Source organism: Urocitellus parryii, chromosome 6, assembly GCF_045843805.1.
Source record: "Urocitellus parryii isolate mUroPar1 chromosome 6, mUroPar1.hap1, whole genome shotgun sequence".
Taxonomy (NCBI): Eukaryota; Metazoa; Chordata; class Mammalia; order Rodentia; family Sciuridae; genus Urocitellus; species Urocitellus parryii.
The window spans coordinates 158,852,342-158,873,600 of record NC_135536.1 but is presented as its reverse complement, the minus strand read 5'-3'; the positions used below and the strand labels follow the sequence as shown (position 1 = coordinate 158,873,600).

General features: G+C 40.1%; 1 protein-coding gene across 6 annotated transcripts in view; it reads right to left on the bottom strand.

Annotated features, from left to right (window-relative positions):
• Nucleotides 1–15,155, bottom strand: part of Kif16b (kinesin family member 16B) — a 307,313-nt gene extending 292,158 nt beyond the window's left edge. For 3 of the 6 annotated variants that reach the window (XM_077799621.1, XM_077799623.1, XM_077799622.1), the window contains exon 1: nt 14,884–15,155. In XM_077799621.1, coding sequence (XP_077655747.1) covers nt 14,884–14,930 — 47 coding nt within the window. In that variant the 5' untranslated portion in view covers nt 14,931–15,155. The remainder of the gene's footprint in view (nt 1–14,883) is intronic. The other 3 variants (XM_026397642.2, XM_026397643.2, XM_026397645.2) reach the window with 1 other exon arrangement.
• Nucleotides 15,156–21,259: the final 6,104 nt, after the last annotated feature.

Here is a 21,259-nt window from a genome sequence, read left to right as displayed (position 1 = left end):
AGTATGTCTCCTCCATTAGCACAAAAAAGTGGGTGTGTCCTATCTACCTCCTCACCCTCTTCCACTGGCTAGACAGAGATGACAGTGAGGCTCCAGAAGACGGAAAAAGACACCTGCTGACTGGGAAAAACAACAGTTGTGTGCTTACCAGAGCAAAAAATAAACTTCTTTGGTTTCTCTAGTTCTAAGCCACTAAAACTAAATTTGTAACAAAAGGTCTGCCATGCCCTCTTACTTCGCCAATTCTGAGGCTGAGACTCTCCTGCCATTTATCCTTTCCTCTGTGCTCAAAGCTTCTAATAAGGAATTACTCCAGGCATTGAGTTTGTGGCTTCTGTACTACAACTGGACTAATTCTGCCTGAATCCAATCCTTGACACAGGGCTGAGACCTGTCTTCTCACACTCACTCTGAACTCTAACCCTTTCCACCCATCAAGGATTAATCTCCACATGTCTTTTTCATTTGATTCATGAGACTGAATAATTAATTCCTCACTGGTGTTAACAGCTCAAAATGTCTATATATACTCCAATAAAGAAGGTGTAATTCCTCAATCCTTTGAATGCGCAGAGATATTCTGGGAGAAATATAACATTACATCAATGTAGGCAAAGTTGGCCTATATTGGCCTAATAGCAAAAAAAGTTTAATTAAGAATGACAACTAAATGCACTGTGGGATCTTAGACTAAATCCTGGAGCAGATAAAAGGCATTATTAGGGCAATTTAAAAAATCTAAATAAAGTCTATACATAAGTCAATAATATCATGTCAATGTTACTCTCCTAGCTTTAATCATTTTACTATAGTAACAGAAGATAATCATATTTGGGGAAGTTAGGCAAAAGGTAGAATAAAACTCTACTATTTTTAAAACTTGTAAATGTTTCAGAACAAAAAGTTAAAAACTTTCAAAAAGAAGATGACAACAACATGATAACTGAAAGAAAGGCATCTTAGTTAAATCATCTCACATGCACACCAGGTGTACTGACAGTTTTCTCACAATTGCCCTTCTATTTGATGAAGTAGAGATGGCTCATGAAAACATTAGCTTTGGGAAAAGGAAGAAAACAGACAAAAATCCACTTTCAAAAGCTTTATCTCCACAATTTTTTTTTTTCACTTTTGAGCTAGTCTTCATAACCTTGAATCACTGTCTTCAAAGTTCCCTGAAGAATTTTGTTTGTTTGTTTGGTATTGGGGGATAGAACCAAGGGGCATTTTACCACCAAGCTACACACCCATCCCTTTTTATTTTTTATTTGAGACATGGTATCCCTAAGTTGCTGAGGCTGGCCTCCAACTTTCAATCCTCCTGCCTCAGCGTCCTGAGTCACTTGCATATGCAGTACCAATGCCTGGCCCTGAAGAACTTTTGTAAGTCTCACTTCTATGGAGCTCACCAAGACCCCAAGTAGAATCACTGTGATTACTTAGACTCTGTTAATAAGACCCAGAAAATAAGAATCAGCAGAGGCAACCAGGTGAGACATCACAAGCCATCTCATAGTGGGTTCTAAACACATACTCTAAAAAATTTAAAATTCTCATTCTAAGCTTGATTAATCCTGTTTGTGATCTCAAGCAATCTCCTCCAACATCACCTACCCCCCGCCACTCTGCTTCCCAGAGGAAAGAAATGACATTCACTCTATACCACCCTAATTTTAGTGTCTCTCTTATTTTCAAAAATCAAATTTCCCCAACTTGTCTGGATAACAAATTCACTACACCAGTGTTTTTCAACTGCAGATCATAAAATCAATTTAGAGCATAACAACCACATTTTTTAAAAAATATAAAATAGTAGAAAGTAGAAAATATCAATGTGCATTGACCTGGTAAATGTCTTGCTGCTTCTATACACAGTTCTGTACAGCCTTCCAAAACACAAAACTCCTGCATTTCCAATAATATGACAAATCTTTTTTCACTAAATAAGAGGGGGCAAATATCTTAAATGAATCTTATATTCACAATGACTTTTATTAGAAAATCTGAGATGTATTTCCATGGGGGGCAAATCCTGTGGCAAACTGATGTCAGAAACTTTTCCTGCAAAAGGATCCTTCACTGAGATACTTAATTAATGAGAAAAAAATAAAACACTGCAGTGCATAAAATAAGCAGATGCCACCTTAACAAAGTAATCAAGGTCACTGTCACCTGTAATAAGATTGTGGCTCAGTGGTAGAACACTAACATAGCATGTGTGAGGCACTGGGTTCAATTCTCAACACCACATATAAATATATAAATAAAATAAAGGTCCATCAATGTCTAAAAATTTAAGAAAAAAAAAAAAAGAAACTAACATGCTGGTTTCATGTCACTCACTTCCCAAACCATATCTAGGACACAAAATCACTTATCTGGTATTCTTGCCAAAACTGTATAACCTCAATTTAATCATGATAAAACATCAGAGAAATCCAAAATGAGGATCATGAAAAAAATCAACTGACCAGTTCTCATCAAAAATCAAGATCATGAAAAATAAGGAAATACTAAAAAATTGTGACATACCAGAAGATACCAAGAGACACATCAACTAAATAAAATGATCCTGGACCAGAAAAAGGACAATAATGGGAACTTGTGAAATCTAAATAAAGTTTAATTTTTAAAAAAAAAATTATACCACTATTAATTTCTTGATTTTGTACCACTATTAATTTCTTGATTTTGGACCCTGTGCCATGTAAAACATTAATATTAGGGGAAGATGAGTAAAGGGTATATAGAACTTTGCATCATTTTTGCAACTTAAGTCTAAAATTATTTCAAAATAATAAAAAAGTTTTAAACACTTTTTCTGAGGCAAGGTATTCTATCACATAAATATATAAATAAACACAGCAGAGTATTGTACCTCCAATTCTCTAACTCAAGAGATAAACATAACAGAGCATTGGGTGTGTAATGTACATGTAATAAACTTAACACAGGGAAAGAGCTGAAGCTGTCATTCTTTACCCAGGTTCCTCACCAGCCTCTTCCATCTCTCCCTTCTTCTTGTATCTAACAGGAGGACTAGTAGGATTCCCTATTCCCCTCATAGGCAATAATGTGAGGCATACTAGTGCTGAGGCTATGGATTCCTAGTTTCTTGCAAACATCCACACAAAGTGCAAGGTATACAGAGGGTAGGAGAGAGGCAGTTATTGAGGCAACAAATGTTTCCTGAATGCCTATGTTCTTCCAGACACTGGCTAGGCCCTGGGAAAACAGCCACGAACAAGACCCATGCAGTTACTGGCTCTCATGGGAGTTAACATAAAGGAGGAACAGGCAAACAAAACTACATACGTGATGCACACATGTATAAATTCAGATAATGATAAATGCTACAAAGCCAAAAAGCCAGACTAATCTGATACAGACTTCTTGGAAGAAGTGACATTTGAGTCACGACCTGGTCTTTCTCTGATCCTGTTTCCTCATCTATAAACCAGAGCTAATGATCGTCACCCTTGCAGTAGCTAATTTTAAGAATAAAATTAGAGGGTTGCGGTTGTGGCTCAGCAGTAGAACACTCGCCTAGCACGTGTGAGGCCCTGGGTTCAATCCTCAGCACCACATAAAAATAAATAAAATAAAGGTATTGTGTCCAACTACAACTAAAAAATAAATATTAAACAAAAGAATAAAATTAGTTAATGACCACATGGGATTTAGAATTTCTAGTAAGTGAATGAGTAGCCAGAAATAATTATTAATGACCAAAATTACTTATCAAGACCATTACACTGAAAGCACTAACATTCTCAATTTATTATAAAGTATATAGAGCCCACTGATATTTATTCAAACATCTTTGAATAAATTGCTAAATGCAGAAACAGCTATTTTCCTCCACTGGGCAGCAAAGGTGAATAATGAGTATATGGGGAGATGGAGAGAGCGGGGAACACAAATGCCCACACCAGAGCCAGTAAGAATGATGGAGCTTCCCAGGAGGCCCTCTTTGGCAGTTGCCTTCTTGGTGCCTGACAAGATGAAGAGGCCCAAGTCCAAGGGGGCCAGCAGGGACCTCCCCTGAAGAATTGACTCCATCTTTTCATAAGTGGAGATAACAAAAACATGGAAACAAACTGGAGGCTCTCAGTCCTCAGTATGGGGCCAGGTATTAACAAAACACCATCACAGCTTCCCTTGAGTTGCAAGTTTAATTATAATTAACACATTTTCTTTCACAAAAAAAAAAAAAAAAAAAAAAACTTTGGTAATATTGCATCCCACTTCTAAACCTGTGAACAATAAAAAACTATTGAACTGATTTAGAAAAATAATCATGAAATAAGAGTATATAAAGTAAAACAATTTTAGATCAAAGGGCTTTATATTATGCAATTGGATATCTCAAATAACCTTGCAATAGTGGTCCACTTCATGCTCTGAATACAGCCCTTGCTGCTCGCTGCTCTGCCACTGCAACTTAGTTTTTAAATGGACATTTCTTTCTCTTCCTCTGTCCCTACTCCTCCCTAATCTCTCCCCTTCCCTAATCTCAAGGAAAACAGAGCTACCTTTCTTCCCCATTTTAAGCAGATTTATCTGTCCTTGAGTACACACCCACCATAGAAACTAAGTTATCCAGACTTTAGGGATGGTACCAGAAGATCTCAGAAATGGACTAACTCCCAAATTAACAAGTGAATTACAATTCCAACAAAGAACCTGTGGAATGTAGCCTTTGAATTACCTCTTTAAAAGACCCCTGTTCCTGCTCATGGGCAGAATCAGGGCCTCTGGGACAGGAGACCCCTGTGTTTCTCCTTTGCTAGCAAAGCAATAAAACTTCTTTTTCCTTTTTCTCAAAACCATGTTCTTGTTATTGGATTGGCATAGGGACAAGGACTCAGCTTTCGGTAACAAATTCTCCTGATGGAAAGACACGCATGGATTTATCTCTCTCCCTCTGGAGCACTTGCTTGCTAGCATTCTCTCTCCCCCTATTTCTCTCTCTCTCTCTCTCTCTCTCTCTCTCTCTCTCTCTCTCTCTCTCTCTCTCCACCTTTGTAGCAAAGCAACAGAAGTTTAATCTCAGATTATGTTTAGTAAGCACTCTAAGTAATCAAAGAGCTTTTTTAAAATGCTATATGTTATATTCATAATATTTATACCTTGAATATTGTGCACACTAAAGATATTTTAAATAAAAAATAAACAAGCCATTTATTTCACATTATTTTCAAAGTTCATCTAAAAGAAAGAAAAAATTTCCACATGCTCTGAACTCTAGGAGTCAGAAGAGCAACAGCCCTCCTGATGGAAGCCCACCCAAACCATCAGAGCTCTCACTCCCCACGGGAGAAATTCCCTTTTCTCTATCCAGCCAACCCCTACTTCCCTCCCTTGTCCCTTCAGCCTCCTTTCTCCAACCCCTAACTCCCTACCTGCTCTTTCTTTGTTAAAACAAAAAGACAGACAAAACACCTGTCCTCTGCCAAGCCTGGGTTTGCAAAGCCCAGGTGAGCATGGGATCTGAGCCAGACTGTGTGCCTCCAACAAGGAATAAAGGAGTTTGAAAAGATGTCATTACAGGAGCCAAATTCTGCCCAGGTAAACAGGATCTAGGCTCTCTCCTTCCTTTCATCTCACCATTAATGGGAAGGGCAATCAACAGGTGCCACCTCCATGCCCTAGTGGCTCACACACATCCCCCAGCCTCCTGCAGTTATGGCAGCACCTCCCATAGCTCATTTTGAATAGTCCCCTCCAGAGCCATTTAGCCTAATCTGGTGGCCTAACCCAGCCAGCTGGGCTCAGGCCTTGACCTGCAGAGCCTCCAACACCAGGTGAGCTCTCTCCTTCCAGAGCCTGGAACCCAGGCAAAGCATGACAGTCTACTCTCTTGCTTCCCCATCCACCCACCCTCGAATGCTCAGTCCTCCACCCTTGCCTCCTTAATTGTGGCTGTCAGTAACAACAGTGATGGAAAGAAACAGTAACAGCAATGGTTCACTGATGGTACACACATGGAGGTGTGCTGAAGCTATATATACTACTTCACCTTATCTCCCCAATAACATATGCAGCAGTATTTTACAATAATTCTCAAATGTGACCTCAGAACCCTTTTACACTCTTAAAAATTACTGAGGAGCCCAATGAGTTTTTATTAAATCAATCATATCCAGTGAAAATTACCATATTAGAAATTAAAACTGAGAAATGTTTTAAAAAAAAATGCACAGCCCACAGCCACAAAACATCAGTAGACATCATAGTTAAAGTATATGGAAAACACTGTATACTGATTACACAGTACTGCTATCCCCTTGCTCTCATTTACTGTGGTCTTCTGGAAGACAACATTCACTTCCATCACAGCTGTCACCATCTTCAAGTTGGGACAGAGTTCAGGAACCCCATGAAAAGCAGCATTATGAGGACAGTAAAAACTCTTGAATAAAAAAGGCACATAACACCTTAGTACTACTGTGCAAACAGTTTTGACTTTATGAACCCCCTACAAGAGTCTCAACAATTCACAGCTGTCCCTGGAACATACCTGGGAGCACTGCTGTTTTATATAACAAGCAAGTAAACCTTACAGAGTAACAGCAACTACCCAGGTCCCTCAGCCAGCTACTGAAGAGCTCTGGTCTCGACCCTGGTTACACAGTATTGCTATCCCCTTGCTCTCATCTATTGTGGTCTTCTGAAAGACAACATTCACTTCCTTCAAGTTCGGACAGTCAGGAACCCCCATGAAAAGCAGCATTATGTAGATAGTAAAAACTCTTGAGTGGGAGAAGAGATAGTCAGGGCCCCCACCCAACTCCTCACCCCACCAAAAAGGGCAAATGTACTCCTGGACCTTAACTAACAGCCTGTTAGCTATTAAAAGCATGGCATGTGCTTTTCTCTGCCCTCCCACCTGCACTCATGGCTTGTTAGTTATTAAAAAGCATGATATGTGCCTTTCCCCACCCTTTCAACTCTCAGTCTTATCAGCTGCAACAACCAGGTGCATCGTAAAGGCCAGGATTCCCCTGCCATGACTCCCCAAGGACAATCAACATAAAAGATAAAACTGTTGGGGAGTCACCAAAACAGCAAACTCCCAGAACCCTTAACTTGTTACATGATTTGTGTTTTCTTCCAGCCTCCCACCTATCTAGTCTCTCAACAGCTACAGGAACTCAAACTACAGTGTAAAGATGTTTATGCAGGATGCAGCATCAATATGAGAGATGAACAATTGGTGCCAGGATACAGCAATACTACCCTGACCCTCAAGGTTGAAACACTGACTGAGGAAAAGAAAAACGTCTTTTGAAATGCACCTGAATGTATTAACATTTTAAACTCTAGCCCAGTCCTACCACCCTTTCATTGGAATAAAAATAGATCTCCCTCTTTGTCCCAGACAGCCAGCTTGACACTCTCTTGGTCAGTGCTGTGTCTCCCTTCTGCTCCAGCAAGAAGTCTCAATAAGAATCTTGCTCCTGGAAAGAGGAAAGGGAGAGTAGTGGGGGTGAGGAACAGGAATTGAAATCAAATTTCATGCATGTATGATTTTGTCAAAATGAACCCAACTACTATGTATGACTGTAATGCTCTAATAACAATAAGAGACTTGCTCCTGAAACAATTGTGCTTTATCTTATTCCTCTGATGAAAAAATCCACCCAGCCACTAACATAATGACCTCCAAATGTGCATTTGCAGAGCTGATGATTCACCCAGGTGGGTTATCTCACCTCCTAATCCCTGGATCTCCCATCAGCATCCTGAACCAACTCAAGTGGCCATCATGTACCCTCATCCACACTAGCCAGCTCTGTGCCCAGCATTACCACCTTTGGGAAAAGTCAGTCTTCCACTTGAGTATATATTGTTCCTACATAAACAAGGGGATGTAAATACACTGTTTGAAAGTAGTCATCTATGGATCATGGAATTAAGAGTGACTTGAAATTTGATTTCATTGGTACGATCTTACATATAACACATCTTTTATAAGCATGTGTTATTTTCATAATAAAAATAGGTTTTGCTTGTAAATTTTGTTCTTTGATGCTGCCTTTCCTTTCACTACTCCACCTTAGTCCAGAATCAGATCATCATGGGCCATATTTCAGCTCTTTATGGTCACCAGGCACTTAGGCATCCTGAACTCTGTGACACAAATAGTCAGGAAAGTCAAGGGCATGTATAAAATGTATAAAAAGTACTTTGCTCAGCACTTGGCAAACAGTAAATACGTGTTCATTGTTGCTGTGCTGTTATTTCCATTAGATGAAACTTCAGAAAACACCAATTTTTATTGTGAAATAACACATGCTTATAAAAGATGTGTTATGTGAAGACTGTATCAAAGAAATCAAATTGCAAGTCACTTTTAATTCCATGATCCATAGATAACTACTTTCAACAATGTATTTGCACCCTCTTGTTTGTGTAGGAACAATATATGCTATATTGAAACCATCAGTAGATTCTGATATTTATTTATATAACTTTTACTTTGGGACCAGGCACTGTCAGAAATGTTACTTATTCCATCACATCTCAGCCCAATGAGGAGAGTTTTGTGAAGACCACCATTTTACAGATGAAGAAACTGAGGCACACAACTAAAGTGCCAGGTCATGAAGCTAGGAGTGGCAGGGTTGGCATTCATCAAGTCCTGTTTAACCATACTGCCCAGAATTTTCCACAGTCGTAGGAATGTTCTGTATGTAGGCTGTTTAACATGTGGTTACAGAGCATTTGAAGTGCCTAGTGCACCTGAGTAACTGAAATTTTGATTTAAAGTTCATGTGGCCAATAGCTATATACTAGTAGTGAGCACAGGACTTTAGAGAAGAAAAACCCAAACCCCCGTGTTTAACAAAGAAAAGCCCCTCTCAACTAATTCTACAAAAACTTTCAACTGCTCTTTAAAATTACTAATAGACTAACTTTGTTCTTACCTCCCAGTCATCCCCTATCCTCCCCTCATCAAGTCTTATACCTCATGGAAGGACTTTAAAGAGTTAGAATAAGGTAAGACAGACCTGGGTTTAAATCCTGACTCTATATGGTCCCAGTGTGTGACTTTGGGCAGGCTGGTTCACTCTGAGTCTTTGTTCCTCATCTGTACAATGGGCTGGCAATATCAACTTCCAAAAAGCATCCCCAAGTACTTACCAATTATGTATCAGAAAATGGTCTGACAATACCCACTCAGGACACCATTCAAACTCCACCCTCTTGTCCGGAACATCCAGGAGAGTGCTTCCCCCAGGCTCTAGAGTCCCCTAGAGAATTCATCACATCCCACCAAGTAACTGATGTGGCAGTGCCTTCAGGACCACTAAACCAGCATTTTCCTGAGGCCAAAGGCTCCTGTCATCTGTGAAACCAGTCAACTGTGAATCCTGAGGCCAGAAGTACCCACACAAAGGGCCCTAAAGGGAACTGGAGCAGGCCCAGCCCAGCACTATTACCTGAGAGTTCAGTCTCTCCTTCATAAAATGAGGATTAAAAAACCCTCTGTCAAGTTATTTGGCAGGAGAAGAAATGCAGTTGCCAAGCCAGAGAGATGAGCATGGGACCTGGAAGGCAAGCATCTCCACAGATCCCTTCCCATCCTTAACACAAGAGTTTCTGTCATCATCACAGAACCCTGGCACTAACCAGGAACTAGTTTCTCTTTGCTACCACCTTGTTCTTACACTGGAAAGACTTTACCATCTGGGTCTTTGTTCCTCATCTGTACAATGAGCTGGCAATGCCAATTTCCAGAAAGTATTAAGGATACTGATCCCAGTCAGAATACCAGTGGCATTTTTTACTTTCTCTTTTGAACTTGAGAAACATGACATTAAATTCTACCTGAGAGGTTAATCAAGAAGAAAGGCTGAGAACAGGCAGAAAAGGGAAAGAATTAGGTGAATTCTGCCTTAGATGAGAAAACAGTCACAAAGGTGGCCCACTGCCAGTCCTTGATAAATATTTTTTGGTAAAACATTTTTTAATATTTGTTTTTGAATAAAGGTACAGTCATTAAACTATAAAAATAATAATAGTAATAGCTAATTTTTAATTATTTGTTTATTTGTTTATTTATTTACTTATTTTGGTGGTGGGGGTGGTGGTGCTGGGAATGAAGCCCAGGGCCTCAACCATGCTAAGCAAACACTCTACTACAAGCCATATCCCTGGTCCAACAAGAAATCTCTGTAGCCTCTGCTAGATTCAAGGTACTATATGGAGAGCTTGATCCTCAAGTATTCCCTCATTTGAATCTCACACTGCATTTTTTTTTTCACATTATCAACTGCAATGCATAGCTCCAACCTGAAATCTATTTAGTGATCTACAAACAGCATTTGTTAATGAAACAACAGAGTAAGGTGGAATAGCAAGAATGAATTGCATATAATTCATGTACACCTCATGGGTCCTTTTTCCTCTCTCTAAGATGTACAATTCAAAATGTATTTTCTCATTCAAAAACATGTAGGGAGGAAACCTCGTCTTTATAACTTAGAAAGCTATATGTAACTACTATCACCATTTGATTAAAAAAAAACTAAGATTTAAAACAATTAAGTCTCTTGCTCAAATTTACCCAGTTCATAAATAACAGGTAAAATTTTAGCCCAGGCACTCTGTCTTAAGACCCTAACCCTTTCAACATTGGCAGACCAATGGGGTGGAAGAGATGGCTCTGGAGGATCACCTAGGTTTTTCCATAAGAAAACAAGGAAGTAAGACCAATTAGTTACCAAATTATTATTTTATTGTCTCTTCAGAGGAAAATAAATTAAACGTATAAAAATGCAAAAATTGAACCAATTTTTTAAAAAAGACTAGACATAAATAAGAACATAGAAGAAGTCACAAAAAAATGTGTATAATAATATACAAATTGCTAAATTTCTGCCCCCAAAATTATGAACACAATTAAGTTTCTGCTAAAGATTTACTCATTTGAAAAGCATAGTTGTGACTTTGGACAAGTTAACTGTGTCTGAATGGTTGTGCCCCCTAAAATTCCAATGTTGAAACCTAGCCCACACTGAGATAATATTAAGTGGTGGTGCCTTTTCGTGGTGACTGGGTCCTGAAGGCAGGGCCCTTGTGAATAAAATTAGTATCCTCCCAGAGACTTTTTTTTACCCCTCCCACCAGGTGAGGACACAGCAACAAGATACCCTAACAAGATACCTTGCCTGCCTGACCCTTATCTTGGTCTTGCCAGCCTCCAGAACCATGAGAAATGTTTGCCGTTTTCAAGCTACCCAATTTATGGTATTTTTTATAGCCACCCAAAATGACTAAGCAGCTATGTTTCCCACTCTGTAAAATGGCATAACAATAAGTCTCCACCTGCTCAAAGCATTGCAAAGATTAGATTCTGTACCTGATACTACTGTCAGAGAGTCAGGCAGAGAGCAAACTCTCAATAAAGGTGGCTGCTATTATGCCTATGCAAGATAATTGCTCCTTTGCATCTGGAATGACTACTTCTGCTACATAAGCCATAAGGCAGTATAAACAAATAAACTCATCAAATCTTGGCTGGAACCATGCACTCCTGTTCCACACAAGGACAGATTACTATAAAGGCTCCTAACTCAAAAACTCGGTATCCTACCATTTTGCCCCCATTCATAAGATTTTGGCTACAACAGCATCCACACTGAGCTCCAGGCCCCTTTAATCTTGTTGGTTGCCACCCCCTGACCTGAGGCTCCACTACTCTAAAAATTACCATCAAAAAAAAAATTTTAACAACTTCCACTAATGGAAAACCAACAGGAAGTTCTTTCTCCAGAACCAATGGCTCTTTTTAGGTAACTTTTAAAAATTACATAAACAAGTTGTTAATTATTCATTATAAAAGTATGCATGAGTAATGTGAAAATTCAAACAGTAACAAAGAAAAAAAAACTTTCCATCTTTACCTAACATATTCTTCATCAGGCCTCCTCTTTAGAGGTACCACTGTTATGTTTCTTATGAATTGTCCCACACAGCTATAGTTGTGTGTGTGTGTATGTACATACACACAACTTTAAGCCGCTGTACTATGTGTGTATGACATCTTGCTTTTCTCAATTCCCTATCTTAGAGAGCTTGAAAGATCAATGTTTTTTCTAAGTGCTGCATACAGCGTTCCACCATAGGATTTAGACCTTAATTTCAAGAAATTCCCCACATTTTTACATTCACGTCATTTATGGTTTTGTTGTTACAAGCAAGCTTCCTTATATATTCAGCTTGGTAGGTAGGAATATAATCTCCATAATAATTCTTAGAAATGAAATCCCCAGATTAAAGGGTCCAATTTCTAATCTTGACAATTACTATCAATTTTTCCAACATGAAAGTTTCAGAGATTTTGACCCTCTATCATTATCAATTTGAAGATGTCTGTTTTGCCCTTCCTTTACCAGCATTGGTTCATATCTGCCAAGCACACTAGAAAAAAAATTTTTTGTTTATCACCATTATAACTTGCACATCTTTTTTTATGAATTAGGTCAAGTATTTTTTGAATGACCACCTATATATCTCTTTCGACTTTACTGCCAAATTCTGGATCTTTGACTCTCCCTGAAACTCTCTTTGGAAGGTTACCAGTATCCTCGTCTCTAATACTGAGGACCTTATCTTACTGTCATATCATCTTGGTAACACTTGACACCAAACATAGCCATCTTCAGGGGACCCTTCTCCCTTCCCACCATGACAGCCTGCTGGGCTGGTTGTCCTCTATCTGCTGTAAGCCACTCTTCTCCCTGGAATCCTAAGAAGAGTTATACCCCAATGTCCAATTCCTGGCTCCCTTTCTTTCTCACCTAACATTAAAACTGTTGCCTATATGCAAAATATCTCCCAATGACAATCCTGGTCTAAGACCTAAAACCAAATTTCCAACCTTCTGCTGAACACTTCTAGCAGAGATGAATCTCCTCCTTCAATATACACATAGCACTTTTCAGTGACACTTAACTATACTTCGTGTAACTCAACATATCCAAGATAGAAAGCATCAACTTCACCATCCATTCCCCAAATCTTATTCACCTCTTTGAGCATCAAAACTCAGTTAATGACTCTACATTTTTCCTCTAAACCTTCCTTCTGATCCGTAGAGCTGCCAATCCTGTCAATTATGTCAGTTACCTATCTTGGTATCTCTATCCCACCTTCCCATTTCCCCTCTAACCTAGTCAACTGCTTCCTTCTGTCATGCCCCAATTTTGATGCCACCAACTGCCTGTTGAGCAAAAACGTCATTTCAATCTACCTCCACAAAGCACACAGTTTCTGGGCTTGTTTCCTGCCAGTGATCTATGAACCTGGACTTAAGGTATACATTGTCAAGGCACAGCATCTTTGCCAGAAGGCCCAGTTTTTTTAGAGTCATATCAATATACAATCCCTCCCTCACCAGACAGGGAACTCCTAGAAGACACTCATCAGACATTCATTCACCTTGTATTCTGAAAAGCACACAGCACAATGCTGTGTATTTGGTAGGTGCTTAATAAATGCTTCCTAAATTATTTAATATAGTTTTCTAGTGTGTTTCATATTATTCCAAAGAAGAAAAAGAACAAACAACTAACACATGAAAATCCTATTTTTAAATCATTTAAATGACTTTGGGGTCTGTTTATTTTGTATGACTGGATATAAAAAGAAACATAAATGTTCTCTTATGGTTTAAGAAAAGTCAAACTCTTCCCTAAACAGCTTTAGAAGTAAGTAACCTGAAAAAAATCACACATACTCCCTCCAAAAATAAATAAATAAAACAAAAAACTCACCCTGATTTCTAAAAATACTTATTTTCAATGGTTCCAAATCAGAAAAATGACTTCCTACTCAACAATGGAGAAAATAGATTCAGGTAAGTCAAGAAGTTTGGAAATCTCCTGATTTTATGATCTTCTGATGCCCTAATCAGCTGTCAGAATGACCAAACATTGACCTCTAGAAGTTGTTAGTATGACTAAAAGGGAGAGGCCATATGGTAAGTCAAATGTCCAACAACCCAGTTTAGAAATTAATAAAAACAAATTGCTTTGTGTGAAACGTGCCTAACAATTTGCAGTACATCCCATTTAAGTATACTTCATTCTTTCAAGTTAAACCAATTTAAAAAGTAACTTTTCCAAAGTATCTTTCTTAACAGGTTATTAAAAGGTCATTGAAAAGCAAACACAGGTTCCTTTTCCGTGAATGAAAAGTGAAATAATTCTGAAAAGCATTACTTAGTAGAAACATAAAACAAGATTAAATTCTACACGTGTTCACAATTCTTGCTCTCAGCATTATTTCAAACAAGGGCAAAGTGTCCTTGACTTTTTTCCCAGGAGTCAAAACTTTAGTCAAAGTTTTCCTATCCCCTCCTTTCAGCCGAGGTTAAGAACTGCTAAGTTATTATTTATAAGTTAGGGTTCACATTCCGAAACTCTAAATCATCTCTAAGACATTAAAAAAGTAGCGTGGTTAATAGTTACAGAACTTCTGAGTGGTCACAAATGAGGGCTGCGCCTGACATCTCACGGTGCCCCCTCACCATTCCCATGTTCCCCCCAAGTATCTCCGTGGAAGTGATACCTTGATGCTTTTAAAGGGGAAACGAGCAAACTTCCCCAAGTTATTGGGTTGGGGACAGTTTATAGGAAATCTTCTTCCTGGCCTCTTGAACTCTTTACCCTTAGGGATTCCCTCCAGGACAGAGTGAAAAGGGCAGCAAAACACGAAGTTTTCCAGGCCCCCAGAGGCCCCGGCCTGGATCAGGTGGGCCGGGAGCTTGCCCCTAACACTTAAATTCACGATGGCCTCTCAGGAGAGCTAGAGAACAGCTTCCCCTAGGTGGGGGTAAGGCAAGGGTGGGGGACGAGCTGTCCCACTCACCTGCGATTCATGGGCCGGACTCTCACGGCCACCTTGACAGATGCCATTGCTCATCCCAGCCCGGCTCGGCCCGGCCCGGGTCGGACCCGCGGGGATTCCCACCAGGCCAGCGCCTCGCGGCCGCCGGCGACTCTACCACTGAACCCGCGGCCCCCGCCCACTTCCCACTCGCCCCCGCCTCTCGGCTCCGGGCCGGACCTGGAGTCGCGCGGCGGCCCCACCTGCCAGGCCACTGAGCATGCCCAGAGCGGCTCCGGCCCGGAAAATCCGAGAACCGGGGTTTGGAGGCGGCGCGGAGGGGGCGGAGCCAGAATGCTTAGGCTGAGATGGGGCGGGGCCAGGATACCCAGGGGCGTGGCAAATCGCCGGTTGCAGCCCTGCTGGCTGCAGCAGGGAAGTTTCTAAGAGTGATCATTCGCGGATAATTGCAAGAGAAAAACTCATCTTCACCCCTGAAAAACTCGGGAGGAGTCGATCACTGCCATCTAGGGTCACAATCCTGGAGACCGATTAACAAAAACAGAATTTTCAACCATTAACAAAGACCTGGCTTTACCAGCAGTGCATGAATTACAGCCCATCCGTTTTACAGAGGAACAAACGGAAATTATTTCAGAGAAGATGATGGTCAGTTTGTTAGCGGTGAACTCTAAGTCTTTCTCTGCTGACTCTAAAAATGTCCAAGCATGTGTTTTGGACCCCTCAATTTCGGGTACCAAGAAAATAAAAAGAGTATGAGATGTTTTAAATGCAGGAGGGAATGTTGTATTGGCTGAAATCAGATCTCAGTAAAAGTGCTTGCATTTATGTTAGTTAGCAATTTTGGTTTAAATCATAAAGGAGTTAGGAGAACCACCTTTATCTTTTTAAAGGTCAAGACTTCCAGTGTAAGTAAGCTTCCATCTAACTCCCCTCTATTGTAAAATGAAATCCATTCATTTAGTCATGCATGCATGTATTCTTTTACACAAACCCAAAAGACCACCAGTGAACCGCAGGGTCACCTGCTGGTCACATTAATCAAGGCATGACCTGTCTTCCTCTTGCTGTCCCTTTCAAGTTAGATGGGCACCAACAGCCCAGCCCTTCCTATCACTAAGAGATGGCAACTGGTAAGTCCACTAAATGCCCTGCCACTCCCTTAAAGCCAGTACCTGCGATGTGCGGGTCAACCTTGGCCTCTACATCCCTAACTGGGGCACAAAGGGAGGTTCTGCCCTCACACACTACATGTCCCCACTGGTATTTCACATTCCTACAGCATCCAGGAGTTGGCCAGCACTGGCCATTGTTCAAATAATGGGAGCCCCTCAAGAAGTGGTAGCAGGGATACTGGTAGTGAGCCCCAGCTCCAACACTATCTCGAGGCTTTTGCCTCATCTAAAAATCAGGAACTCCGTGGGCTTAATTAATGCAGTAAGTGAAATTATATGCCTCCAAACCCACAACCCACGGAGACAACGAATTCCATCATCTTCCCTAGAATTCTACAGCTAGACTAGAATCATAATAGCGTCTCCTTTGTTTCTAGAACCTTGTAAACCCTGAGCTTTCTTCCTAGCTGGCACTGAGCCGGGTGCAGATTCAACCAATGGGCGGCGGAAAAACTCAGAGTGCTGGTATCTGGAGCAGTAGAGTGGACCGGGCATGCGTAGTAACAGCCGGTTGGTTAGAGACGCCGGGGGCGAGCCAGCGCGGCTTCCTAGCTGCCCTGGGTAGGGGCGGGGCCGCCTTATATGGGAGCTGATTGAGGACAAACTTCGTGGCCGCCGACGCCCCCCCCCCACACACACACAAACATATGCGCACACTTGCTCGGCGGTAGCTATTGTGCTCCTGCTGGGGACAAGGCCCCAGGTGTTGGCACCCAGTTTGCAGAATACTCGAGAGTCCTACACTCGCATAGCCCGCCCGACTCTTAAAGAAACCAGTATTAAACTTTTCACAAGGCGTTCTAAGTTACTTATGAAAGCGATTTTTTCTATCTGGGTTTTGGTTTAGTTTGGTTTTGATTAATTGTTTAGGAGGTTCTGTTCGTATATTTGTTAATTTATTTCAAAAGGCCCGCACATGTTTAAAACTCCCCGCTCTTCCGTGACATTGCCAATTAACGCAAAAGAGAACGTCGTGGCCGGACCTCCCACTGCACACCTGCAGCCTTTGAACAGAGGCACTGAGGTTTCTTCTCACCGCAGTCCTGTAAGAACAGGCACTGATTTAACAGAATCTCTCACTGTTACAGAGTCAAATACGTTTCTGAAATGGAAGATTATAAGATAAGGGGTTTGCTCATCTTCTCAAACTTTAATGCGCATACTTTCCCGTGCTTTGTAAACTTGAATGCTTACACAAATCACCCAAAAATCTTACAAAATTGCAAATTCTAATTCGGTGGGTCTAGGGTAATGTTTGAGATGCTGCATTTCCAACCATTTCCGGGAGCGTGTATGCAGCCGATCCATGACCCACGCTTTGAGGAGCAAGGGAGTGCATGATCGCTGGCAATTTTGTGTGGAAACTTGAAAATACTGTCAATGAAAAACTCACCTAGGTTTTAAATCAGGGGCCCAAAAGGTCGGTGGATGTCATTCAGGGTTCCATATCATTTATGTATTGTTGAACGAATTGCCCAAAATTAAGCGATTTAAAAATCATTCGTTCTTTCTCACATTTGGAGATTGCTCATCTCACATGGCTGGGGGGTTGGGCTCAGTTGGGGGGATTCATATTCATAAAGATTAGACCAGGTTTTTTTTCTGTAGAATTATTTTGCCTTCCAAGAGGGCACATCCAGCGCTTGAGCCTATGTAGGAATCAGATTATTCTGTCCCCTAGGGCAGAGGCAGTCACACAGCCAATCCAGTGCCAGTGTGGGAGGGGATTCCCACCCGGAGGGCATTGAGACTCAGAAGAGACAAAAGTAGCAGATCTATCATAAGGTCGAAGAACTTGCACAAGGAGAAAAAATTACATCTTTAATAGCCCCTAAGTAAAGTGCATTAGTTTTAGTAACACCTAAGACTTTAATGCCACTAGAAGTCACAGATATTTGTGTTAGAACTGATGCAACTCCTTGAAGTAGTTCTTAACACTTACTACTGAACTGTGAAGTTGTGTTAGTTGCTATAATACTGCCACTAGAATTTGCTATTTAATAAAAACACATATATGATTCTCATAAATTCAGTTTCCAATATTTTGTTAGCTGTATTTCAGTACTAGTTGATTTTCCTTTTAATCTTATGTGTTTTAAGCATTAAAAAATATTCTAAAACTTGCATTCACTAAACAATACAAAGGGTCCATGACATCAAAAGGCTAAAACCCATAATTTAAAAATTCAATTAAAGGCAATGGCAGAGTGGCAGAGACCTGTAATCCCAGTGACTCTGGAGCCAGCAGGATGATGGCAAACTTAAGAGACCCTCAGCAATTTAGACCCTGTCTCAAAAGTTCAATGGAAAGAGAGACAGAGAGAGAGAGAGAGGAATTCTAATGAAGGCAAAGGGTATTTTCTATTTTAAAAAAAAAAAGTTGAATTGTGATGGAAAGGAGAAAAAGAGAAGATTTTGAGACCTAAGACTAGAGCATTAAATTTGTCACAAATAAGGTAGAGTGAGGGGTGGGGTACATTCATGTGTATGCATTGGTTCTCTTTTGACATAATTTATTTTGATTTTCATTTATTGTTGAAATTTTCTTCCAGATGTTTAGCAATCTCTTTATTGCCAAAAAGTTGTAATATAAAGTCCTTGAATCTTAGCTTCTTCATTTCCAAGTGAGATAGCACTGCAAGATTGTTCATTCCACCTCAAAACATTTGAATCATCTACAAATAATGTTATCAAAAGAAAAATACTATGTCCCCATCAGTAATGCTTTGTTTTCTTCATAGCCCCTGAAGAATAAAATGTATTTTCTCTCTCACAAACTTGACTTTTTAGAAATCTTGACAAACAGCACACTGGTACATTTAAATTGGGACTTAGGATACAGCTGACATCTCATAAACCCATCAGTTTTCCTATGTGCTAGAAGTACTGACCATAAACATTATTCACACAGTACACTTAACATCTCCTTATGGAGTGTCTTGTATCAAGGGACTTCAGTTGGATTTAGGAGATACTCAGTGAGCCAATAAACAAAAACAAGTGTTCTACCAGTTTTCAAACAAATGACTCTGTTGTGGTTTGGATATAAAGTGTTCCCCTTAAAGCTCCTGTGTTAATGCAGAAATGTTAATAAAGCAGTGAAATGATTTTGTTTATGAAAGCTGTAACTTTATCAGTGGATTAATCTATTAGATGGATTAATAATTTGAAAGTACTACTATACTAAGTGATAGCTATACACAGGGTGTATAAGGGTGTGACTGGAGGAAGTCAGTGTGCCTTTAGGGTTTATATTTCATCCTTATCCCACACTCACTTTCTTCTTTCTCTCTCTCTCTCTCTCTCTCTCTCTCTCTCTCTCTCTCTCTCTCTCTCTCTCTCTCTCTCTCTCTCCTTCCGGGCTATCATGAGTAAAGCAGCTCTTCCCTGCCACACTCTTATACCATGATATTCTGCCTGACCTCCTGCCCAGAGCGATGAAGTCTGTCAACCATGGACAGAACCTCTAAAACCATGAACCCAAAATAAACTTTTCTTCCTCTAAATTGTTCTGGTCAGGTATTTGGGGTCATAGTGACACAGGCTGACTAACACAGTATTAGAGACAGAAATCATAGATAACAAAACCAAATCAAGTACCCTGTTCATTCTCTAAGTCATAAAACTCAAAGGTATATTGAGAATCTTCTAACATACTAAACATTAAAAGCAAAGATAATTTGAAAAGTATACTTTGGAGCCTGAGAGAAAACCTAAGCTCCAAAGTAACTATAAAAATAATCTTACTTAGCAATTTTAGTAAAGCTATAAGCAGGTAGCCATGAATGCCAGCTTTCTTTTACAGCAAAGTGAATGAAAAAATCAGAGCAGATTGAATTTAATAGAAACTATTACCCTAAATCATAGTCATTTTATATTCTAAGATGAAAAAGATTATTTTCAATTGCATATCTATGGTCACAAATAGTTCAGAATTGATGGACTTTATAAAGTCTGTGGCAGCCTTTCAACTTCTTAAGAGGGAAAAATCAGATTTGGTTGAAAAGATAGGGAAAAATCTCATGGATTCATTAATTTTGGAGCTGTGCCTTCTAGGAGGGACAGAATTCAAACTGCCAAGAGGAGGGTGAGGAAATGACTTTAGAAACAGAGGAAATACCTTGAAAAAATGCCCAGTTAGGAAAGCATATTCTACTTTTAGAATAGTGAGAAAGCCTCTTCACCTGAAGCAGAGTATGAAGAGTTTAAAAATAATTATAGGGACTGGGGGTGAAGCTCAGTAGTAGAACATTTGCCTAGCATGCACAAGGACCCAGGTTCAATCCCCAGCACCACACACACACACACACACACAAAAAAAAAAAAAAAAAAAAAAAATATATATATATATATATATATATATATATACACACACACACACACACACACACACACACACACACACACAGTTATAAGTTTCCCCCTGCCTTGTAATCTTTGCACTGTCACTCTGCAGATCCTCTCAATTGGACATGGAATCTGTCTCTCCACCTCTTCAATATGTCTGGCCCTGTACTTTGCTTTGGCCCACAGAATGCAGCAGAATTGACTTCATGTTATTTCCAAGACTTTGCCTCAAGAGATCAAATGCTTCCAAACACCCACTCTAGGAACCCAGCTGTTGTCAAATGAGCCAGCCCCTGCCAGACTGCTGAATGATGGTATGCATGACCCAGTCAAATCCAGCATAACAACCAATAACCAGCCAACCACCAAACTTGTGAGTAGGGCCACCTTCTACCAGCTAGCCCATGCAACTCATCAGGAGATCACATACCTGAGTGAGGGCAGCCCAGAATGATTAAGGTTGTCCAGACCAACAGAACTACAAAGGCGATGTGTAAACTTAAGAACAAAAACATGGATGGTTGCTGTTTAAACAAGGTATATGTGTGTATTGCTTGAATCTTTCTCATCTCATATAATGAGAAAAAATAATTCAGGGGCCTTTTTAATCATATAGAGCTGTGAGTGACATAATAACATCTGTCATCTGGGCCCCTGCTCAAGGGTCTTTAGAGTTGAGAGTTGAAAGAGTCTTTATAGTCTTTACAATGTGACTTTTCCCCATCTTCTGTGGAACCTGAATCAATGAAGTAGATTCACAGATGCATGTATGCTCTCTCAACACATGATCAGCATTTCCACCTCCAAATTTGGGCTCCAACTGTGTATCCAGCAAAATGCCTTCTCTCCTCTCCTCCATGCAGTTCTTTCTTTGA